Source organism: Geotrypetes seraphini, chromosome 2 (genome assembly GCF_902459505.1).
Source record: "Geotrypetes seraphini chromosome 2, aGeoSer1.1, whole genome shotgun sequence".
Classification (NCBI taxonomy): domain Eukaryota; kingdom Metazoa; phylum Chordata; class Amphibia; order Gymnophiona; family Dermophiidae; genus Geotrypetes; species Geotrypetes seraphini.
In genome coordinates this window covers 428,081,093-428,107,259 of record NC_047085.1, presented here as the reverse complement: position 1 = coordinate 428,107,259, position 26,167 = coordinate 428,081,093, and the positions used below count along the sequence as shown (strand labels likewise).

General features: G+C 41.9%; 1 protein-coding gene across 6 annotated transcripts in view; it reads right to left on the bottom strand.

Moving 5' to 3' along the window:
• The window catches only part of RUNDC3B (RUN domain containing 3B), a 230,784-nt gene that overhangs the window by 174,251 nt on the left and 30,366 nt on the right, over positions 1–26,167 (bottom strand). For all 6 annotated transcript variants that reach the window (XR_004538136.1, XR_004538137.1, XM_033931222.1 and 3 more), the window contains exon 2: positions 5,458–5,573. Coding sequence is in view for 4 of the 6 variants with exons in the window: in XM_033931222.1 (XP_033787113.1) it covers positions 5,458–5,573 (116 nt within the window). In the remaining 2 variants the exon portion in view is untranslated. The remainder of the gene's footprint in view (positions 1–5,457; positions 5,574–26,167) is intronic.

Sequence of the window (26,167 nt, the reverse complement as noted above, 5' to 3'; positions counted from 1 at the left end):
AGTCAAGATCTGAAAGGATGTTCAAGTTGGGATCGCAACTTAGGGTACCACTGAGGTTTCATCATTAGTACTTGCAAGATTCTTGTACTGAATTAAATTTCACCCGTTATGCGAGAGCCTGGAATGCTGATCTAGCTCTTACCTTTCAGTATGTGGACTTCAAAGCCTTTGTTCTAGGATTTTGATTGGTGATGGACAATGTAATTCACTGGAAACATTACAAGTTTGCGCTTTGGCTCTATATCTCTCCTCATCGAGCTCAATACATGGGACTCTCTTCAAATGGAACCTGCCCCAAGTGTCGCCATCCTGGTGCCTCCCTTGGTCATTTGTTCTGGACATGTGACAAGATCAAGGACTTTTGGACTGACCTGCTCTCTTACATCTCATCTCTCTGGACTTGTGGGGTTGAATGACAAAGTGGAAAGTTTTGACATATGTACTAAGGGAACACCTATTCAATAGTTATCCATGGATTGCAAGTTAAAAGAAGGTTTGTGATTACGAGGTTGGCCTAGTAGTGCAAGACTAGAGTATACTAATGAATAGTAAATGTTTAAGGTCTCCTTTTGCAAAGCTACAGTAGCTATTTCCCCATGGCAATTGCACTGAGGTCCAGTCAGTTCTTATGGGCTGCAGTGCATTTGCCATGGGAGAATCACTACTGTGGCTCTGTAAAAGAAGCCCTAAACGAAGTAAAGAGTGAAAACTCTATGGGTATTACAGTCATAATCTGCCTTCTTATCATGTACAAGATGTTAAAAAGAACTATGTTGTCATTAACAATTTTAAGAATTAATAAACTATTGCCTATTTCTTTACAGCAGCATATGTAAACGCGATAAATAGACTCTGCACTCTGCAACACTCAGAGCCATGCAATTCACCAAGAAAGTGAGAAAATATTCAAAAAAGTCTTTTAAGTAAAATGAGTTTTTTTTACTACACCTAGGTCCTGAATCTGACACCATTTAATATGAGGAATTATCATCCTTGAATAAGGTTTCAGATAAAAATAAAACATTGAAATATGCAGATTCTAAGAACATCTATTAACAAAACATTGCTATGGTAACAGGGGACAGTGTTTAGGAAATATTTTGGAAAATTAGTTGCAGGGTTTAAGAGGATAAAAGTTTATTTCTGAGTGGCTGGAAAATTATCAGCCCAATTTTAGACAGAAACTAGACATAGGAATGGATACGTCCATGCTGGAATGTGTATAGAACCAGAAACATTTTAGAACAGGATTTGCCAATGTAGAACCTATTTGATTCTTTTGATTTATAAACCACCTAGTCCTCTAGGGTTCATAGCAGTTTAACATTAAAAAGCAATATAGTTTGTAGCTATAGATATTAACAAAGTTAATATTCAACTGTAATCTATTGTAATAAAAATTTTTGAAACAAAAAAACCCTTCAAAGTTTCTCTCAAAATAAAAATATTCTTATCAAATGGGGAAGACCCTTCTAAATCTTACTTGACTGAAATGAAAAAGAGCTCTCCCATAATATTTTTTTTAATGAGTGTGCATAATAAATGGACAGTTTAGAGTTAAAGTAGTCAAAGTGTGATTAACATCTCATTCTAGGATAAGATATTAATAATAATAATAATAACAACAGTTTATATACCGCAGGACCGTGAAGTTCTATGTGGTTTACAATGATTAAAAGTTACAGATTGAGTGGTACTAACAGAGTTCAGATTTAGCGGTCAGTTATTGTGAGGAGAGATTGTTCAGTGTAGCTGCCTAAGTACTTTAGGAACAAATATGTTTTTAGGTGTTTCCTAAATGTTCCAGAAGTATTCGCAAGTATGAGTAATTGTTTCAGGTCTTTAACCCATAATGCTGCCTGATAAGAGAAGAGAAGTTGATGGTGTCTTTTAAATTTACATCCTTTAACCGGTGGAGAAACAAAATTCAAGTTTGAGCTTCTCTTAAGTTGATTGGTTAAGAAAGAGAAAAGGTCAGTTATATATCTGGGGGCTAGGCCGAAAAGTACCTTGAAGCAGAAACATCCAAATAGATAAAGACTATTGACAATCTGAACAAGATCCATTCAAAATCTGAAAATAGTATAGGCTATTTTTTATTTAATACGAGCCTGCACAGGTAGCCAACGCAGTTCAATCAGAGGCGTTACTCTATCATATCTCTATTTGCCAAAGATTAATCTGAATTACTATGGAGGAGTAGCCTAGAGTTTAAAACACTGGTCTTGATATCCTTGGGTGCCTGGTTCAAATTCTGCTGCTGCTTCTTATGGTTTTGGGAAAGTTACTTAACATTCCAGTGCCTCAGCTATAAGTGTAGATTGTGTGCCCTTCAACCGTAGTGAAATACCTACTGTATCTAAAGGTAAGTCACCTTGAGCGACTGCTAAAGAAGGTGTAAGCAAAATCCAAATATATAAATTTAGCTGCTTTTAGGAGACAATTTAAGAGACATTCAAATAAAGTGAATTGCAGTAATCAAACTGTGAAAGAATAGCAGCCTGGCCATGAATTAATATTCTAAAAATGAGCCACCTGAAAAAGACAAAATATACCTAAATTGCCTTAATCTGAAAAATATTTTACAAGCTAAATTGTTTATTTGGGGTTTAAAAGATAACTGAGAGCTAGATGCCCCAAAGTCAGCAATCGTCACTAAACCAGTTTTGACTGCTTCAGTGACTATCGCATTTGCCGACCAGATGCGTTTTTCCCCTTGATCGCCCATTTTCTGACCCGGCCATGCAAATTAGCTATTTAATATTAAAATGCCATGCAAACTAGCCAAGCAATTGAAGCTTATCAGTCTTACTGATGGGCACAGATGCTGTGTGTGTGTTACACACACACACACTCATAAAAAATAAAAAAGCACCCTCCCCCCACGCCGAAGACAACCCTCCCCAAAGTCCCCTTGATGAACAGCACCATAGACTGACACCCCCCACACACTAGCGAAAATTGACAAGAGGGATGTCCACTTCCTTCTGCCATGCTAACCCCCCACAGCGTGAGAAAAAATTGGCAAGAGGGATGACCAATCCCTCCTGCCAACGGAGAAGCCCCCCCTCCCGCACCAGGTGCTCCCACCCAAACCATCCCTCCCCCTTCAAAAATAGACAGGAGGGATGCCAACTCCCTCCTGCCACCAGATGCTCCTCTGAACCCCCCATCCCCCGTACCTTTGTTAGAAGTTGGGATCAGAAGGGAAGCTCAATGCCTCCTACCCCAAGGCCTCTGAGCCAATCAGAGCCTTAGGCCCCTACCCATGCGTCACATGATGAACTGGGTAGCGGAAGGCCTGCCATTTTGGACAAGTGAGCCTCAGAGTAGGAGGAACTGAGCTTCTTTCCTGCCTTTTTTTTTTGGGGGGGGGACGAAGTAGGTATCTCTGCTGCTGATATTCACTGGGGTGGGGTGGAGCATCAGTCCCCGGTGTAACATATGCACAACATCTGTGTCCATTAAAAAAAAAAAAAAAAACAACGGTTTCCTGCCCTGAACAGCTGAGTGGCAAGAGACTGCTTCAGGGCTTCCCCTGCCTCTCAGCTGTTTGGACTTGCTGCCTATGTCAGTGTCTGCTCTCTCTTATGTCACTTCTGGGTCCCGCACCTAGGAAGAGACGTCAGAGAGAGCGCCAACACGATGCAGATAGCTCGTGCCAGGAAAATTAAAGAGGTATGGGGAAGGGGAGGCAGGGGAGGGCGCCACCGCTCCGGGTGCCACTCACCCTCGCTACACCACAGACAGTAATATATTGAAACCATTTTGTAACCTACTCTGCATTTTAAGGGATCCAGCAGAATATAAATTCCAGTTTAGATTATACGCACATTTCACTATTAACTGTCCATCTATAAGTTACTCCAGTTAAAGTTCATATAACTTTATAACCATAAAGAGCTACAGTAAACAAAATGCAATTTTTTGTGATTACATAAAAATACAACATCAACAATCTACAAAATAAATTGATCATTTATCATTATTCAGGAACATTTTAGACACTCCTCCACTCTCAGGACAAAACAGAAAGTACACTGTCCTTTCCTCCATGTGGATTTCTAACATTTTAGTTCAGCATTGGACTACTTTTCACATCTAATCATTTCATCCAGAAGTCAGTTTGGCCCACTTGATTGCCTGCAATCTTGGTAACATCCTGAGGAACATTAGCCTGGAAAATTGACTCCTTGCCTGCTGCAAGAGATGTGCTAATACAGCTCAGGTTACTAAGGCAATGAACACACCCTGGGGGAAAGGAGAGTGAAACCAGACACGAGATGGGGAAAAGGGGGGGGGGGATGATGCAAAAAATAAAATAAAAATAAATGAACGCAGAAAGAGGGCAGGAGAAAAGCAAAATGCTCAATGACAAGGTATTGGGATTCTGTGTGTTTATCATCTCAGGATCAGTGTACAGTATTTTGATTCCAATGTTCAACCTTGTTATGCTAAGCAGTAGTAATAATCAAGGGCAATACAGGTACTCGTCGACTTACGACCTATTCAAGTTACGACTGTTCGACTTTACGACACGTTTACTACAGTTTCCCCCACCAGCTGTTAGTAGCCCCAGTTTCCCACACTCCCAAGATCTCCGAGAATCTCGGAGAGAGCGAGAACCAGAAGGCCTTGAGCATGCGCAGATGTTCAAGGCCCAGCCCAGCCAAGAGGGAGAATCTTCAGGCACTGGCACCGGCATGTCCTGTGTGTTGGTGCTGGTGCCGGGGGGAGGGGGAAGCGACGCGAGCAGGGGGGATGCCGGATCACGGGGGGGGGGGGGTGCACTCGCAAATCGAGTCAACACTCGGTTTGCGAGGCACAATTTGCAGGAATGTTTTGCTCGTCTTGCAAAACTCTAGCAAACCACGTTACTTGCAAACCAAAGTTTGACTGTTTCTCTGCTCCGAGGCCTCCTAAAGCAGCAGGGGTGGGCGTTGCTGAATTGACAAGTTCAATTTTTTCAGCAAATCAAGGATAGAGTTAGGGAGTGTCGAGGACATTTGGGGGGAGGGGGACTTCAGGGGTCGATCTTAACTAGGACTTATTTTTGGGGTATGCCTTATTTTATGAGCATCTTTAAAAATCATGCTAGTGCTTATTTTTGGGATAGGTCTTATTTTCGGGGAAACAGGGTAGTACCATAGCAAGGCAATACAGGAAATTCATCACCCTTCCCAACTTATTTTTTAAAAGAATCAAATACCTATTTTTTTTTTTAGGTGATTAATCCATTTGGTAAAATACAAATGTATATTTCAGTCCGACAATGGACCTTTTCTAGACATCAAGCCACATTTAAAAAATCTTGAAAGGTTCAATAAACAAGTAGCACAACATATTTTGCTTTCTACACATACCGTGAGTATTAGTACATCTATAACATTTATCCAGATTGTTCTAGAAATTGCACAAATTAGATGTTTAAGAAAATTCTGCTTCTTTTCATCATACCTTTAAGCCGATGACTCAGAATCTGTTCAAGAATTGAGGCAAAATTGATAAATTCTGGTGATGAATCATCAATAGTCTCAAAGCAGGAGCGGTCAATCAGAGTCTTTACAGAAAACCTGGAATATGAAAACCAATGGCATCAGCATAACTATCAGCATAACTTTCAGACAGAACACAATATTTATTTATTTATTGGGATTTATTTACCACATTTATGATGATATTCACCCAAGGCAGTGTACAGCAGGTATAATTCAACATAAACGCACATTTTTGTTAACAGCATAATAGTATGGGGACAGACTTAAAGTTCTCAATCTGTAGACTTTGGAGGAAAGGCAGGAGAGGAGATATGATCGTCATTTAAATACCTACATAATATAAATGTGCATGAGTCAAGTCTCTTTCATTTGAAAGGAAACTCTGCAATGAGAGGGCATAGGATGAAGTTAAGAGGTGATAGGCTCCGGAGTAATCTGAGGAAATAATTTTTTACGGAAAGGGTGGTAGATGCATGGAACAGTCTCCTGGAAGAGGTGGTGGAAACAAAGACTGTGTCTGAATTCAAGAGGGCCTGGGATAGGCACATGGGATCTCTCAGAGAGAGAAAGCGATAATGGTTACTGTGGATGGGCAGACTAGATGGGCCATTTGGCCTTTATCTGCCATCATGTTTCTATGAAGTCATGTGAAGGGGATGACATGAAATGTGGATGCCATGTGATCTATGAGTTGCATCATTTGCCTTGCTGAGATGATTTGTAGAGTGGAGACATGACTGCAAAGATGAAGTAAGGTATCTTGTCTTTGCTGAGATTGAAAAGCCCGTAGAAGAGTGGTGTCAAGCAGGGCTCCTATGAATTGCAGCACTCAAGAAGGTTAAAGTTAGACTTGGGGAAGTTGACTTTGAACCCTAGAAGCTGGAGAAGTTATTGTCTTCTGTGTTGCTGAGTGTACTGCATGAGGAGATGGGAGCTTTTATCAGCCAATCATCCAGATATGGAAACACTTGAAATCCGTGGGTATGTAGGGTTGCTGCCACCACCACTAGGCACTTCGTGAATACTCTTGAAGAAGAAGCTAGGCTGAATGGCAGAACTTAGTACTGGAAATGATGAGAAATCTGAAAACGTAAAAACGTTCTTTGATTGGGATAGAAGGATATATATGTGTAGGCCTCTTTGAGGTCTTGAGAGAACAGCCAATCATTTGATTCTAGAAGTGGGTATAGGGTCCCTAGAGATATCATGCAAAACTTTTCTTTCACTAGATATTTAAGGCTCGGATGTAAAGAAATGGATGAAGACCTCCCAACATCTTTAGAATTAGAAAATACCTGGGAGTAGAATCTCTGATTTTTCTGAGAAGAGGGAAATACTTCTATGGCATTTAGGTGAAGTAGAGTTTTGATCTCCTGAAGAAGGGACGTCTGTTGAGATGTGAAAGAGGACCCTCTTGGAGGGTGGTCTGGAGGAATGGTGATAAAATGGAGACAGTAACCTTCCTTGATGACCTTGAGTTCCCAGGTGTCCATGGTGATGAGTCCAGCACCGATGATACAACAGAAGTCGACCTCCAATGGATTGGGGAAGAGGCCGAGTAGGAATTCTGGCTATGCTCTCTAAAAGCATGTCAAAAAGACTGGGCTGGCTTCTGAGACCTCAGTTTCTTCTCCCTCTTCTGTGGTGGAAGCTTAAAAGAAGAGGATGTTGTTGGATAATGCCTCTTATAGGAAGAAGTAGATCTTTGAGAAGGCTCAGATGGTTGAGCCTTAGTCTTAGATCCCATTAAAGTATTTCAACTCTGCTAATACCGAGTAGCAGCCTCTACTTTATATTGCTGAAGAGTTCTCCACAGAGGCAAGGAATGTTTGCTAACCAGTCTTGAAAATTAAAATCTATGTCTGAGACTCGCAGCCATGCAAGACATCTCATAGATGCTGATGCTCTGGATGTTATCTCAAATACATTGAATGATGTTCTTGTCATAAATTATTTTATTTGAAGTAGACTGAGTAGTCTGTTGAAATTCTGGTAGGCTGTCAGATGGAATATACTGCTCAAAATCAGCCATAACTTCTTTATGAGTTGTTTAAGGTAAAAAGACATGCAGAAGTTGTAATTGAGAACTCGGTTAGCTAATAGAGCTCTGATAAAAATGGTGTCCAAACTTGTCCATAGTATGACCCTCACGTTCTGGTGGCGCAGTGGCATAGACCCTGGAGGATTTTTAAAGAGTTGATTCAACGAGTGATTAATTGCAGTTTATCAAATCCAGGACAAGACTGTATTCGATAGAGAGTGTCAATATTTTTAAGAGCTATAGTAACAGAGAGAGGGATCTGGAGGAGGAGGAGATCTTCTGGGATGAGGAGGAAATGGATCTGAAGGGAAGTGGTAGGGCTCTAGAGCAGATAATGTAGGCTCATACTTGGTATCAATATTGTGCCGAGACAAGTCAGACTTGACATCCTGTGCCCAAGGAGATTCTCAGTAGGACAATGATTTTCTATGTCAAGGAGTCCAATGAGTGTAAGAGCGTCAAGAAGAGCTTCTTCAATGATGTAGGTACCGATCTAATGATGATGACCTCTTGGATCTAGAAGCATGCGATGTTGATGTTCGGTGGTGCTTTGGTGCTGCAATGTAAAGCAGCACTGTATTGATGCAGACCTCTCACTGGTACCATGTGGCCTCAATGTGGTAAGCTCAGGCTGAGCCAGTACCAAGGGAGTCGATGTAAGCACCGGTGCTGAATGCAACTCAGAGCTCCCTATGGAAGAACTCCTTCAGTTGTTCTCTAAAGACTTGCACTAGAACCCTTGGTTCAACAGCCATACCATCGGTACTGCAGGGTGTCAAGGGGGGGGAGACCTCAATGAGCATGCACACCCTTTAGTAGACACCACTTGCACTAAAGAAGATTAATGGTGTCGACTCTTGGCCTGCATCGAGGAACTCGATGCTGTAGAGGCCTGTGACACTTGTCAGGAAACGGATGGCTTCTTAGCGGACTTGCCCGATGGAGGAACAGCATCTAATGTTGATATGAATGTCAGTACCGCTGGTAATGATGGCTCAGATTTATCACTGGAGTTCATGGCTGAGCCGAACAACTTTTCCTGCTGGCTAGATCGAGCCTTTAAATAGTGTTTCAGTAGTATAGAACAATGAGTACGTGTCTACTCGATGCTCAGGCCCCAAACACTAAGCACCAACTGTGCAAGTCAGTAAATGAAACAGGGCACCGACACCGACACCAGACAGCACTTTTTGAAACTGTTTGAAGGTTAGACATGAAAGGACAAATCTCAGCGGCAAAATCAAGACTCAATGGTGATACTAAGGTTGAAAAACTTCTTAAGTGGAAAAAAGAGGGCCCAAGGCCCGACTGAGGTAAAAAAAAGAAAAGAAATAATTTTTTTTTTTTTTTACAGACCGAAGAATAACACTATAATAATAAAACAAAGAAAGAAATAAAGCTGAAGGGCAAAAAGGAGAAATGTTGACAGGAAGGCAATATGATTTTGGATGGAGTCCCCCCCCCCCCCCAAAAAAAAAAAATCACTTCTTCACTCTGTGTAAAATGGAGAACTGAGGTGCCACGAGTCGACGTCGGGCGGGAGGGCACTCACGGAGTTTCTAAAGACTTGAAGTGGCAATGCACTTTTGACACTGCCCGTGCTAGATTCTGTGGAGGACGTCACCCACATGTGAGAATATGCTGCCTGCTTATCCTAGGATAAAAAGCGGTATACAAGTCCCCATATGAAGCATCTAATAAGCACAAATCAAAACATTGCTAGTGTTTTATTTTAAAATACAGTTTATCCTATAGCCAAGGGGTCAAATGTAGATAATATTTATTTAAAAATTTATATAACGCATATTAGCTATGCGGTTTACAAGTTACATTCACATCATTTTGAGGGCCCTATGATCACTACAATTGTGGCACAGGCAGGCAAACAAACAGGATCACAAAATTCCAGTAAAACAAAAACAGACATTATCAGATCAAGTTTCAGCAACAGAAAACAGTAAAACAATAATGGTCAACTTAATCTCAGAATATTCTTGAGAAATAAATCTTAAGATTTCAGATAGGGACAAGATGGGTGGTACAGTGTGCAATGGGATAAACAGATGGGAGGCTAAACTCAAAGCAACTTGTTTATACAATTAAACAAGGTATAAAGGAACTGATTTAGTTAAGTGTATGTAGCAAGCTAGTCCTGGTGCAGAATAAGTGTATAGTGTAGCATGGCCGGCCCTCAAGGCTTGCAGTAACCGGCCCACGCTTAAAAGATTCTCCCCAGCGTGCTTCCCCAAGAGGGAGGAAGTCCCTGTTGTGAATAAACTTATCCTATGTGCATAAAACAGAATGGCCTCACACAGGTAAGTAATGAAATAAAGAAATTAAATTTATTGTTCAACTGAACAGGTCCAAGCAAAAATGCATAAAAAGAAAATGTACTCAAAAGGTCTTGGTCATAATCATGAAAACAAAATATATGTTGGTAACCAGCCTGGTCTGGATAACTTTCCCAAAGTTCTTTTATCAATGTCCCAGGTATAACAGAGTCTCTGACAGTCCTTGACTCTCCCAGAGTCTTACTTGTTAATTGACAAATAAACTGTGTCACACTGCACTGTGTAGCGCTGCCCTTTCAAAAGTAGTGGCAGCAAATCCTGTCTCAAACTTCCAGGATATTCACACTTTCTGAAAGGAACTTGCTGAAGTTCCTTCCACAGCAGCCCTCTTGGTAAGCAAGAGAAAAAAAAACTTCTCATACAAGCACACCTTGGGCCAGCATACATTCCATTAATTAGCAGACTTTAGGAAAATCCTTATGCTCAATAGAAATGGAAACATTCAACAAAAACTTAGGGAAAAAAAAAAAACAACAATTACAACTTAATTAATTTCCATTTCTTCAAATAGTCCCACCTCTGGTAAAGTGCTGCAATCCATAGCTTCACCTTCAGGATTTACCAGGGTTGTATCTTCTGGTTCTGTGTCCAGCATTTCAATGTCCCTTGTCTCAGGGGGACCTGGAGGCTCCTTCCACCTGAGAGCTTCTCCTCTGTCTCCCCTCCTCCTGGTCAGCCAGCTCTCCAAATGCTGCAAAGCTGCTGTACCACGCCCAGCCCTACTCAGGGGCTGAACTTCCTTCAGCTGAGGCTGCCTTCTCCCCTGCTTAGCCAGTTTCTCACAAAATGGAGGATTTAAAGGGGCCCTGCCAGTTTTCACCAGGCTGTGTTCTGCAGCAGGTCTGAACACAGCCTGTGCTTCCTGGTCTTGTTCCTGCCTATCAGGGACACAGTGATTAGCCCGGACCAGTTTCAGGGGATGTTTTCTCTGGGGTTTAACTGGCACAAGGCCGGCATTGGGCTCGGGTTTGTGACAATAGTCAATCACAATATAGCAAAGCATGACATTTTAAGTGGTTCATTTAATATAAGAAATTATTAAATCGAATTAAATATGTAAATTGCATTCCTTGGAACTTAATGGAGCTTGACCAACATGGTGTACAAGTTAAAATAATATATAAAACAAAATGCATATAAACAAGTTCTGCCTTCACCCACCTACCAATGGAAACCTCTTTTTCTTAGCATCAAGTTCCATCCAGGGTTGATTTGATTTAAATCAAATCGATTTGAATCATGAGTCAGCAAGACTTGATTTAAATCATGGTTTTCTACAGACTTCTTGCTGATATATAATCTTAATATTTAGAACCACAATCATCAGAATAGACCTGTTCTCAATATACTGTTCAAAACAGTCCACTACAAAGTTAGTTGGTTCCACCCATTCTTTTCAGAGCTGCTGCAGCAAAATTATTGTTACAGAAATATTTAGCAATTTCAATTACAATTCAATAACACCAAGGACTGTAACAACTACAGAACAATTGAATTAATTCCACATGAAAGCAAAATATTGCTAAAAATAATACAATAAAGGCTCCAATCATATGTTGAGCAACTACCCAAAGTTCAAATTGGTTTCAGAAAAGGTAGAGGAACAAGAGACAATATTGCCAGTGTTAGATAGATACTGGAGAAGAGCAAAGAATACCAAAGCTTTTGACTGTATGGATCTCAATAACTCAGCTGATAGAGAGCCTATGAAAATCAAGAAGCTGCAGTGAGAACTGAATATGGGAACACCGATTGGTTTCCAATAAAATGTGGCGTCAGGTAAGGATATATCTTGTCACCTTATCTGTTTAACTTGCACGGTGAAACCATCTTCAGAAAAGCAAATTTGGAATTGTCGATTTCAAAGTTGGTACCAAAATATAAACAACCTGCGCTATGCAGATGATACAATGCTCATCACTAGCAACAAAGAAGACATGCTGTATCTACTGAGAAAAGTCAAAGCTGAAAGTCATAACATGGGATTAAAACTGAATGTAAATAAGATGATCATGAACACGGAAAATGATGAAGATCTTGAGCTTGAAGGCAATAGAATAGAAGTTGTAAAGGATTTCAATCTCCTGGGCTCTTTTGTAAACAAAGAAGCAACTAGCAAGGAGGAAATACTTTGCAGACTAGCACTTGGTTGAACTTCATTGAAAGCTCTCGACAAAGTATTCAAAGGCAAGGAGGTAACACTCCAAACAAAGATCAGACTTGTCCACACACTCATTTTCTCAGTGGTCAGTTACAGATGCAAAAGCTAGACACTACGGAAACAAGACAGAAAGAAGATTGACTCATTTGAGCTTTGGTGCTGGAGAAAGATTTTACAAAATAGTGCAAATCATTCAGTTTATGTTAAAAATATTCTTCACTAAACTTGCAGTCAAGTACTTTCAAACAGTTCAGTGTTTATAGAGCCATCAGAAGCGGCACCCCAGATACACACGATATCAATTTATGGGTTTTTTTGTCGCTGGTGCTTCCTCATAGGCTCATACACCACTAAGTGACTGTTATTTTAATGAAGTCATACTTTATAAGCATCCAGCTATTAAGCTTGAATAAATAATTTAATGGAGACTTATATTTAAAAGTCCTGGTTCAAATTTGACTGATACCAGGAACAGCAAAACGCCAACACGGAGTTTATGCACCCAGCCCCCTTCCTTCCTTCCCCTGTCAGACTCTGCACCCAGCACCCTTCCTTCCCTCCCTCCCTCCTTTGTCAGGCACTGCACCCAGCACCCTTCCCTCCCTCCCCTGTCAGGCATTGCACCCAGCCCCTTTCCTTCCTTCCTTCTCTCCCTCCCTCCCGTCAGATTCTGCACCAGCACCCTTCCTTCCCTCCCCTGTCAGACTTTGCGCATCCTCCCTCCCAGCCCTAGCCTCATACCTCTACTGCCAATCCCCAGTGGAGGTGCAGTGGGCAGGAGCGAACTTTGCGAGTTCCTGCCCTGCTGCTAACCGGCTGCTGTGAGTTTCTTCGGCCGCTGAGCAACAAGCACATGCACACGATTTGGCACTGCTGCTCAGTGCTAAGCGGCTTCCTTACTGGCTCCCGTGAAGTCAATGATTCCCATGAATGGGATGCAAACCTGGTACCGGACTATAATCATTTTAGGAAGAACAGAGATGGTTGAAAAGACAGAGTAGCAGCTCTCCATATAAAGGCCAATATCCAAGCAACTAAAATGCAGGAGGCCTAGGAAAAGGAAGAGGTGATATGTAGCTCTGAATAGAGAAGATGGAACTTCTATCTACGTGGGTGTTGTCTACAGAGCTCCAACTCAAGTGCCGCAAATTGATAAAGATCTTGTTTCAGATATCCAAAGCTGTGGAATAAAGGAGAGGTGCTGTTGCTGGGTGATTTCAAACTGCCAGATACGGATTGGAAAGTTCCATCTGTGGAATCAGAAAAAAGTAAAGAGATAGTGGATGCCTTTCAAGGGACTCTGCTCAGACAAATGGTGATGGAACCAACGAGGGAAAAAGTGATACTAGATCTGGTGCTCACAAATGGGGAATGTGTCTCTAATGTACAAGTGGGTGCCCACCTGAGCAGTAGTGATCACCAAACAGTTAAGTTTGATATAACAAGTAAAATGGAAGGCGGCCATACAAAACTTTAAAGTCCTGGATTTTAAACGTGTGGACTTTAGTAAAATGGAGGAGAATCTGAAGAAAGAGCTAATAGGATAGGAGGACATAAGGGAAGTTGGTAATGGAACTAACAAGGGATGGGGTCATACTGGACGTAGTGCTTACAAACGAGGAAAGTGTTTCTGATGTTATTGTGGATGATCACCTGGCATCCAGTGATAACTGCATGGTCCGGTTTAATACCGAAATGGGTATAAAGAGGGCTCATTCAAAAGTAAAAGTTCTAGACTTAAAAGAAAAACTCAACTTTGTTTGGATGGGGGGATTATGTCAAGGAATTGTCTGGATGGGAACATCTGGAAAGAGTAAAAATGAGGTAGAAAATAACACCTTGCATGGGGACACAGTATTGCTAGGTGACTTCAACATGCCTGATGTGGATTGGGTTACACTTACCTCTGCTTCCGGCAGCAGCAGGAGGCTATTAAACTCTATGAAAGGAGCAAGCCTCAGGCAACTGGTGTTGGAACCGACAAGGGATCAGGCAATACTGGACCTGATACTTACCAATGGAGAAAGTGTCACAGAGGTCTCGGTGGGCGACACATTGGCCTCTAGTGACCACAACATGGTATGGTTCAATATCAGGAAAGGTTTCACTAAATCTACTACACTAACCAAAGTCCTCAAATTCAAGGACACAAATTTCAAAGAAATGGGAGACTTCGTTCACCAGGCGCTACAAAGCCAAGAAGAAACCGATAACGTGGAAGACATGTGGCCGACTTTGAAAGCAACCATACAAGAAGCAACAAACCGCTATGTAAAATCAGTAAGTAAACAGCGAAGGAACAATAAGCCACAGTGGTTTACTGTGGAGATCTCAGACCTGATCAAGGAGAAGAAAAAAGCATTCATCTCTTACAAACAATCAGGGAAGCAGGACTCTAGAGCAGACTACCTGGCCAAATCAAAAGCCGTCAAAACAGCAGTCAGGGAGGCTAAATTCCTCACGGAGGAGTCTCTAGCAAAGAACATCCAGAAGGGAGATAAATCCTTCTTCAGGTATATCAGTGATAGAAGAAAAAACTCAGGCGGGATTGTACGTCTTAGGAAACCAGACGGAGACTATGTGGAAAAGGATTCGGAAAAAGCCCAACTATTAAATGAATACTTCTGCTCAGTCTTCACCCGAGAAGCGCCAGGGCTCGGCCCTCAGCTACAGACAAGGGTTGGCTCAGTTGACCCGTTTAGTAACTTTGAGTTTACGCCCAGCAGTGTCTACGGTGAGCTGTCAAAGCTCAAGGTTAACAAAGCAATGGGGCCGGACAACCTGCACCCCAGGGTGCTTAGGAAGCTGAGTGATGTCTTGGCGGAGCCACTGTCCGCGCTCTTCAACCTCTCCCTTAGTACAGGCAGCATCCCGTTGGACTGAAGGACGGCTAACGTCATTCCACTCCACAAGAAAGGCTCAAAGATGGAGACAGCAAACTACAGACCAGTGAGTCTAACATCGATAGTGAGCAAACTAATGGAAACTCTAATCAAACACCAATTAGATAAGATCCTGGATGAGGAGAATCTACGGGATCCCCGACAACATGGATTTACTAAGGGGAGATCCTGCCAATCCAATCTGATCAGCTTCTTTGACTGGGTAACGGGGAAGCTGGATATAGGGGAGTCCCTGGACATCGTGTACCTGGATTTTAGCAAAGCATTCGATAGCGTACCACACCGCAGGTTACTGAGCAAGATGAGTTCTATAGGATTAGGTAACACATTGACAAAATGGGTTGGGAGCTGGCTTGGAGGTAGGCTCCAAAGGGTGGTGGTGAACGGCACCCCCTCCGAAATGACGGAGGTGATTAGTGGAGTACCACAGGGCTCAGTCTTGGGCCCAATCCTATTCAACATCTTTATAAGAGACTTGGCAGAAGGGCTTCGAGGTAAAATAACATTATTCGCCGATGACGCCAAACTGAGTAATGTAGTGGGCAAATGCACAACAGACGAAGATTCAGTGCCCGACAACATGATGCACGACCTACTCCTACTGGAGCGATGGTCTAGGACATGGCAACTCAACTTCAATGCCAAAAAATGCAAAGTTATGCACCTGGGCAGCCAGAATCCATGCAAGTCTTATACCCTTAATGGCGAGATCCTAGCAAAAACGGTAGCAGAACGAGACTTGGGGGTAATCGTCAGTGAGGACATGAAGTCTGCCAATCAAGTGGAGCAGGCTTCGTCCAAAGCAAGACAAATCATGGGCTGCATACGAAGGGGTTTCGTCAGTCGTAAGGCGGAAGTCATTATGCCATTGTATAGATCCATGGTGAGGCCCCACCTGGAATACTGTGTGCAATTCTGGAGGCCGCATTATCGCAAGGATGTGCTGAGACTGGAGTCGGTGCAAAGAATGGCCACCCGGATGGTCTCGGGACTCAAGGATCTACCATACGAAAAACGGCTTGACAAATTACAGCTATACTCGCTCGAGGAGCGCAGAGAGAGGGGGGACATGATCGAGACGTTCAAGTATCTTACGGGCCGCATCGAGGCGGAGGAAGATATCTTCTTTTTCAAGGGTCCCACGACAACAAGAGGACATCTGTTGAAAATCAGGGGCGGGAAACTACGAGGTGACACCAGGAAATTCTTTTTCACTGAAAGAGTGGTTGATCGCTGGAATAGTCTTCCACTACAGGTGATTGAAGCCAGCAGCGTGCCTGATTTTAAGGCCAAATGGGATCGGCACATGGGATCTATTCACAGGGCAAAGGTAGGGGAGGGACATTAAGGTGGGCAGACTAGATGGGCCGTGGGCCCTTATCTGCCGTCTATTTCTATGTTTCTATGTTTCTAGGCAAAACTGAATAGAGTAATTGTAAGGGTGATAGTCCTTTTTGTGAGGCAAAAATATCTGGAAAAGTTAAGAGAGACTGGTCGAGTAGTCAGGAAAGCAAAGATACAAATACAAATGGAAGAAAAAAAAATAGCTGATACAGGGAGACAAACATTTTTTAGATATAGGAAGAAGTGCAAAAGTGGAATTATGAGACTTTCAAGGATGCTAGGGTGTATAGAGAGAGATGTAACCAGTAGAAGAAAGAAGGTGTTGATGCCCCTGTACAGGTCATTGGTGAAGCCCCATTTGGAGTATTGTGTTCAGTTTTGGAGGCTGTATCTGGCCAAGGATATTAAACTTGAAGCAGTCCGGAGGAAAGTGAAAAAATGGTAAGGGCTTGTGCCAAAAAAGTACAAGAGACTAGAAGATCTCAACATGTACTGTATACTCTGGAGAAGAGGAGGGACAGGGTTGATATAATACAGACCTTTAAATATTTGAAAGGTATTAATATAGGACCAAATCTTTTCCAGAGAAGAGAAATTGGTAAAACTAGAGGACAAATTGAGGTTGAGGGGGTGGTAGACTTAAGACTAATGTTAGGAAATTCTTTTTCACAGAGGATGGTGGATGCCTGGAATGCCCTCCTGAGGGAGGTGGTGGAGAAGAAAATGGTAACAGAATTCAAAAGCTGCGTGGGATGAACACAAAGGATCTCTATTAAGAATATGAATGGGCTAATTTTCATGGTTGAATTCCGCAAAGGAGATGGTTTGGATAAACTAGAGTGAGGTTCAATGGCAACTCCAGTGTAGGAACCTAAGTACAGTACTGGGTAGATTTCTATGGTCCAGAAATAACAAAGAAATACATTTTAATTTAATAATTAAATTGTAATGTATGTAATTACAGACCAGACTGGGTGGACTGTTCAGGTCTTTATCTGCTGTCATTTAATATGTTATCATCACTTTTAGCGCTGTGACTAATGTTTTTCATTTGATTATCTGAAGAGAACTTCTTTCTGTACAGTTTTTTCAGGGTTAGGAACATTTCAAGTGCTTCATTACTACTCTTTCCAAGTTTGACACGAAATTCAATCACACACCTCTGGCGTACTCTCACAGATACATATCTTCCTCATCCTCCATGACAAAACATATAAAGTTCTTCCTCTCACTGTGACACAACAATGATGACTACGGCAGTCCAACTGCAGGTTGAGAAATGCCAATGTATGAGCTTCACAAAAACCAGAACAGCACTGCATGGAATGAATAAGAGTCAGTCTCATTACTTTTCAATCAGCCCTCGTATGTACACGTTTGTAACAAATGCTGAATCTAAACTCATCCCTAAATCATGCCTTAGTGGGAGAAAAAGGTATAATCTATACCACCACTACTAATATAAAGTACTTCTGTCATTTCTATATTTAGCGTCACCTACTTTAATTTAGACAAATGGAACACCTATCATATTCATCCACCGGGCTCACCAGTTGTATGTTTTCAGATCCCAGAAATGTCTGCAGATAGACTGAATGGCCCCTGCTATTCAGTCTAAGACCTTAGAAGGCCACTAAGTGATTCCTAAAATACTAGTACCTGAGATCAACAGAGAACCCTTGGCATAGTACTGGAAAGAATCCTGCACAGCCCTGGAATTTCAACAGATGTGCTAAAGACATGTGCTTAAAGAATGGTTCCAGCTATCTGTTCTTAAAAACAGGTGCTTCTTGTCAATCCAGAACCATTGTTTCAAACAGATACCAAACTATGACAGAAGGAAGATACTATTTTTAGAACAAACGGAAACCTATAAATATAAGCCACAAATCTCCCCCCTCTCTGTCAGCTTCCCCTCTTCCCCCTTCAACACCTCCACACCTAACCTCTTCATACAGACATACAGGACAGCCATTTCTTTTTCTTTCGCATTCACCAAAAGCAAAGGAATTCTGAAGCACATCTCTGTAGGCATTATGTCTTTGTAATATTAAGCTTATTTCTATACAAAATATACTTTTTATGCACCACCTGGTTCTCGTCTCATCTTACTTCCCACTGCCTCCGAGGCTGAACCCAGGACCCAAAATTAGAATAGAAAACACAATACAAAAGATTCCATATGTCATGTTATTCACAGACATACAGTGACTGGTTCCTTGACCAAATAAGCTCAACAGTGGTTCTATAAAGACATCAAACAGAACTGGCGACGATGGCAATCCTATTAACATGCCACAGCAAGCCCTTTTATAAATATTTAGAAAGATCTGTCTTTCAAAAATCATCTGATCCATTTTTGGACAGTACCTGCAAATCTAAGAGCCTGATATTTTTAACAGAACAGTGTGATCAACTACTTCAAAAGCACGCAACAGGTCAAGCAAAATCAGCTGTTTCCCCTGTCCAAAAACCAGAGGCTGTATTGCAAGTTGCAACCACAGTTGATTTTGCACTAGGTTCAATGTAGAATCCCACCTGACAAGTATTTAGGCCACCTCCTTTCAAATCCAAAAAAGAGAGTCAGCTGAACAGTTTTAAATTGAATATATACCTATGATAGGATGTTTTTATGTATGTCATTCTAGCTTTGTTTAAACATCGGATATTCCTATGAAGACCTACTAAATTTAACATATTATATAATTTAATTACATTTTGTATAAGTCCAGGATGAATTGTTCCTGGTTTTCTCATTGTAGTCCACTTTGAACCCTTTCATGTGGCATCGGCAGAATATAAAAGCTGGATAAATTTGCATTTACAAACACCATCCCTACAATAAAGCAAGTAAAGAGCGCATGGTGATGTCAAAACTGTGTTATGGGGGTGCTTTGCAGTAGCAGAGACAAGGTTTGGAAATACTGTTGGAAATACAAAGTACAAGCAGATCCTGGAGTATCAGGGATGCCAAGTTACCCCTCATTGCAGAAGGAAAACTTTTGGACCAGTCTTGGTTTTGAACTTATATCCCAGTACAGTGTGATATTTGTAGTCTCTCATTCTAGCCAGTGAATCAGTGCTGCAGGTCCCACAATACTTCAGCACTGGCCTAAAACCTCCCGCTTAGAACTGGGTAATTTGGTAGCTCTGGAGTAGGCCTGTCCCATTCCGTTATAGACCTGGAACTGGGGAGAAGATCCACTTTCCAGTAGGAGCAAAAGCAGTAACGAAGTGGCTCAGCAAAAAGACCATGAATGCTTTTCAGTGGCCTGTTAACACCCAGAACCGAGATCAAATAAAAATCTGAGTTACTCTTGTCAAGCACAATGTGCAAAGGCTGCACCATCCCACTATGGCTCATTCATACTTCAAAAAATACTTCTACCAATAATAACTCAAGAGAAGTGAAGACTTATGCAATCAACTTTTCTTTGTGGTCTTTTTATTAAGGTGCGCTAACCGATTTAGCATTTAACGCACACATTAATCTTTAGCGCACCCTAAATCAGTTAGCACACCTTAATACATAGTAGATGACTATGTATTAAGGTGTTACTACTATGTATTAAGGTGTTACTACTATATTACTACTATGTTACTACATGTTACATTAATCTTTAGCACACCCTAAATCAGTTAGCACACCTTAATACATAGTAGATGACTATGTATTGAGGTGTTACTACTATGTATTAAGGTGTTACTATATTACTACTATGTTACTACATGTTACTATGTTACATTAATCTTTAGCGCACCCTAAATCAGTTAGCACATCTTAATACATAGTAGATGACTATGTATTAAGGTGTTACTACTATGTATTAAGGTGTTACTACTATGTTACTACATGTTACTATGTTACATTAATCTTTAGCGCACCTTAAATCAGTTAGCACACCTTAATAAAAGACCCCTTCATTTTCTTTATTGAATATTTCTGTAATTTGTTCATATAGAGTACGTTAATATTTTCTGAAATGTAGTTTTAAACAGCAGATATATGAAAATGTATAAGTGTGAAGACTTGCATATACTCAACACATGGATTTCATCCTGTCAAAATTCTGCGTTAGAACTTAGACAAAAAAAATTTAAACAAAAACAGTTTACAAAACTAATACTTTATTTGTAATGTGCAATTAGTGAAGAAAGACTGTACAAAGAAACATGGCGCACAGGATAGTGTTTGGGTTCTTGAACCTTCCCTGGTTTCTGTCTTTGCATTTTGATCCAATGTGTTTGTTCTTTGTTATGTCTATGAATACTGCTTATGTTTCACCAAAATTGTGACAGCAGTCTCTCTGGAGTGTTGCCATTATCACAGAATTTGTTTATGTTCCGATCCTAGGGACATTTTTTTTGCTTTCCAGTGTTCCACCACTAGTATTTTGGCTGTTAGCAGCAGTTACAGGGTTAATTTTTTTTCCTGATAAGATACAACAGGAAATGAAATTTTGTTTCTTTATTCTAAACATGTGCTAATGTTAGCTGTACTAATATTTTTGTGCCTAGCTTTTGTTTACTACGAAATTGGGTAAAGATTTGACTTTTACAGTTATGACTAGATCTTAAGAGGCAGCTGTATGCATAATTAGCTTTTTTTTTCAGATATAGGAAAAATTGGAGCATAATTTTAGAAACAGTTGGAAAATAGTTTACTCAGTTTAGTATCACCATGTTAATTTTTTTAAAGCTAGAATTGTTCAGGTTAAAATTGGACAAATTGACAATTATATCTGTCTCCCTCTGAGGTATTTCCACGGTGTGTCGCAAACCTTTTAAGCTGCAGCTGGAGGGCACCCGGAAATGCGCAGATGTTGACGCAATGATGTCGCGCGCATGCATGATGTCATCACATCAACGTCTGCGCATGCGTGCATGCCTTCCAGCCGTGGCCCTGAGCCTCCTATTGCCACTGGTGGGAGGCTGCTGCAGAAGGAGAGGCGAGGAGAAGGAGCAGAGGCGCAGGTGCTAAGCTGGCTGACTGACTACAAGTCAGCCAGCGCCAGTACCTAATCTAATCTAATCCTTAAGGTTTGTATACCGCATCATCTCCACGTTCGTAGAGCTCGACGCGGTTTACAGTAGGAGAAATAGGAAGGAAGTACAACAGAGGGTTAGAGGTAGAAGTGTGAAGAAAATTTAGAGGACTTGGGATGCCAAGATATAAGAGTTTCCTTGATTCCTAAGTTGGAGGGAGACTTACATTTTTTGAGAAAAGCCAGGTTTTCAGATGTTTGCGGAAAACTTGGAGAGAGCTCAAGTTCCGAAGAGGGGAGGTAAGGTTGTTCCAGAGCTCAGTGATTTTGAAGTGGAGGGAGATCCCTAGCTTTCCTGTGTGGGAAATGCCTCTCCTCCCCGCCTGCATCTTGGGGCACACCTTGAATCCTCCAGGGCACACAGTTTGCAAAACACTGTATTATCAGTATGAAATGAACAACAAAGGAGTAATTTTAGAAACCGTTTTTCATGTGTAAAGTATGCTTTCTATACAGAAAACAGCTGTTAGAAAATTGCTCAGCGGGTATGCTGAAAGACTGTGCCAACTTTAATCTTTTCTCACATCATGGCATCGCAGCATTATGGGGTAAAGATCTAGAACAACTGCTCATGCCTACTACTTATGGGGAATTCAGGAAACACATCTGTTCCTGAAGTACTTAGGTAACTGACCTATACAATCTTAGTCCTCAACAAATGATCTTTAGAACTGTTAATCACTAACTCCAAACTTTGTTAATGCCAATCAATCTGTAGCATCTTTTAATCATTGTAAACCGCATAGAACTTCACGGTCCTGTGGTATATAAACTGTTATTATTATTATTACTAGTCTTTAAGCCCATTACATTAACGGGTGCTAGAGATTCCTCGGCTTCCTCCCCCTCCCCTTCAACCCCCTTGTTTCCCTTTGCACAGTCTCCCTGCTTCATCCGCTCCTTCTCCTGCGCGGGCCACCGGAGCAGAGAGGACTGGGCAGAAGGGGCTGCCAGCCGGGGCTGGCGGAGAGGAGCTAGGCGGCTGGAGGAATAGCAGCAGCCACTGCCGATTGCAACCTCCATCCCGCCTTTGCCTCCCTGGATTTGCTAGAGCGGCCTGCAAGGTTCGCTACAGTGGCTGGCGAACCTCAGCAGGCCACTTTGAAGAGGACCGGCAGTGGGAGGGAGGAGTCGCTGGCACACGCGCTAGCGCAGGCGCCGTGAGCACTGGCACAGAAGCACAGCTCACGCCACCAGGACTCACAGATTTTCGACAGCGCATGCGCGCTTAGCCTTTTATTATTATGGATTATTAATACAGTCTACACATGTCCCTTGGCATGTAGCTTGAGTGAAACAGGGATGGAGCTGCTATAACCTGTGTACACATGCACATTCATACCTGCCTCTGAATAACTGTAAAATCTAGGAGCATTTGTGCATTACTGGAGAAAATTCTGGGAGCTAGCTTTACAAAGGCATATGGGGCCCATGCTCTCTTAAAAATAGGTGCTTGTTGAAAATTCTCTCACATGTCCTGTTATTTGGGGTTTGAGATTTTAATTAGCCACCTTTCTCACTCTGAGCTCAATGGATAATCCCTCATTTTACTTTTCTAGCTGGTATGAAAAAGATCTAACAAAAGTAGGGCCAAGTGCAGTTCCAAGGCCTCCCCCCACGGAAAGTATTTGGATGCATTGATGATACGATTGAATCAGTTGTAGCCGAAAGTGATGTCAATGCCGTCCGATCTGCTGTGACTGTCTGACAGTCTGCAGTGCCCCGACAATTTTTGTGCATGTGAAATCATGTCACATCCATGCATGCCCATAGGCCCTCCAGATGCAGCGCCGGGGCCTTCCAAAATCCACCCAAAGTGCCAGGTTTTCCAAAATCCGTCCAGACACCAGACAGTCCTCCAAAAAGAGCACATGTCTGGATTTACCTGGACATCTGGTAACCCTTTACTATCCAAGGTAATGGATCACAACTTTGGTGTTCTCTATCTCTGCCTGCTGGTGGATGGACTTAACCTATCTGCCTGGATTCATCTGCTGTTGATGACAGGGAAGAAACAATTCTAGAAAACATTTATGCTCCTACAGTAAAGGAGATTGGCTGAAATGATTTCAAACACAATTGTACTGTTTTGTCAGCAACATCCATTATAATGCAGAACCATCTTAAAATAGATCTTATAACCATTGTCTTGTGAACAGAACTCATGCAGATCTCATAGTGCTTTAATCAAACAGCAGCGCCAACAAATGTTTGTTATTCAGCTGGCAGATCAAAAACAGAAAATCAGCAGAATAAAATACAATTGTTTAAAGTTTTTGAAAGTTCCTTCTGCCTAGATTTGTAATTGTGGAAATGGTTATACAAATCGAGATGCCACTGCACTGATCCTAATCAGAGCCTTATGTATTAATTGCACTGTTCCACATGAAGTATATATGCAGCATAAACCTAAGGGGGAGAATTTAGCAGGAAACGAAAAAAAAAGACTGAAAGTAGACTTTATTCACTTATGTTGCTCCAGCTACTAAAAACAAATGCCCGACATGGACATGTTTTGCCTAGGGCTGCTTCAATCCAGGTTCATGAGGCTGATATTACCAGTTGGTATTTTATAATGCTTCTGAAGCGGCCCTAGGCAAAACATAGCCATGTCGAGCATTTGCTGTTCTTTTTGTTTCCAAATTGGATTTTATCAATTGATTGCCTTGCGTTTTGTGTTTGGTTTTTTTTTGGGGGGTGCAGAATCATGAAATGTCTGTTGAGACCAGTAATATCCAAGCAAGAAAGTAAGCTTTACAGCTCTAATGAATCCACACAGTATAACTTCCAGAAAAACTGACACAGGTAAACCAGCACCTGTGCTATTCTGCTGCTGGCCAAACAAGTCAAATTCAATGACAATTGTGCTTGTCAGTGGCCTCCAGGTGTAACTGGATAGTGGGGGGTAGTGTAAGTTGGTAGGCAGTTGTCTGCAAGTATACCCAGAGTCTGAATTACCCCCTTATATAAACAGTATTTGGTAGGGGACCAGTGGTGTGAAGTGAGTTACAGCAGGGGATTCAGCAGATCAGCTAAACCAGGGAAGACTAACCTTGGCGCTCACCCAAGTCAGGTTTTCAGGATTTCCATAATGAATATTCACGAGATCTATATGCATGCAATGGAGACACTGCATGCAAATGATCTCATGCATATTCATTGGATAAATCCTGAAAACCCGACTAGATTGAGGCTCTCAAGAACCGAGGTTGAATACTCCTCTGCTAAACTGTGCCGAATAATGACACGTCTTGGTCTCTTATAGCAGAAGTTCTTAAACTTGTCCTGGGGAACCCCCAGCCATTTGCGTTTTCAAAATATCCCTAATGAATATGCATGAGGCAGATTTGCATATAATAAGAGGTGACAGGTATGCAAATCTGCCTCATGTATATGCATAAAGGATGTTCCCCAGGACAAGTTTAAGGACCACTGACCTATAACATTTGCTATTTCTTCTTCTGACTTCTGTACTGATGTGAAGAAACAAATTCTGTATCACTACCACCTTTCCAAAATCTATGTTTCAGAGTTAAACACAGACCAACTTATATAGTATAGAACTGCAGATTCCATTACAAAAAATTCTATGAGCAATACAGACTTTGTGATATTTTGAGGCAGAAGCAGCAAGTTATTGTGGACCCACAAATAAGAGGCAAAAGCAGAGAGCAGCACACATATGATCTCCAGGGTGAATGCACTAAATATCTGGAGTTAATTCTGTCCAGAGTTGGAAGTGTTTAAAAAAAAATGCTGAGCAATGTGGGCTGATTTTTACCCCCCTGAAGTGCCTAGTTCTGAAATTGGACATCTATGTATGTCATTGCCTCTCCACCTATTTTTTTCATAGAAAGGAAGGGGGTGGGAGGGAGAGGAAAGTGACCTGGAGATGAATGCATGGATGATGTTGTCGTGAACATTCTGGCTTCCTGGACCATGTGATTCCAAGGGCAGCTGAGCGGGGATGGTGTGCATCTATCAAAGAAGGAAAGAAACATCTTCAGCAGCTGAATGGTTAACCTACTGAAGAGGGCTTTAAACTAGAATCATTGAGGCAGGGTGACCAAAGCCCACAGGTAAGTATAAGTCCTTAGGTATGTGAATCACTAAATACCTCTAGACCACATGTAACAAACACAAGGCCCGCGGGCCGAATTTGGCTCGCCTGTCTGATTTATGCGGCCAGCGGTGACTGTGCACCTGACAGTATACTGTAGTGAAACCCTCTCCAGGAACCATCTTGAGTCCCAACTCCCCCACTTACCACATCCCAGCTGCTGAAATTTAAAATCTTCGAGCAGCCAATGGCGCAATGAAGCCAGCCTCCTGCCGTTGGCCTGCCCCGGAAGTGTTCTTTCTGCAGCATCCTGATTCAAGTGGTGGTGCCTGGCGCATGGGGGGCATCTCCCCTGCCAATTTTTTCTCATGCGGGGTGGGGGGTCAGCCTAGCCGGAGTGAGTAGGCATCCCTCAGCCAGTTTTTTTCTCACTGGAACGGAGGGGGGAGGGTAGTGAGCAAGACAGGAGGAAGTGGGTATCCTTCCTGCTAATTTTCACTGGCACAGGGGTCGGTCCCCAGTGCCTCTTCAAAATGGTGGGCCTTCCCCTCCCCAGTGCACCCTGGGATGCACCAGGAAGGTGCTGAGGTTCTGATTAGTCCAGGTTATTTTTTCTTTATTGCATTTCAATGATTATATGATCGCAACATCATTCCAAATAAACAGTAACAATTAAATCGTTACAAGGTATAATAAAGAAAAACAAAATTTTTTTCCATTACTCTGTTTGTTAGTCCACTAGTTGTGGGGAGAGAGCTTTAAAA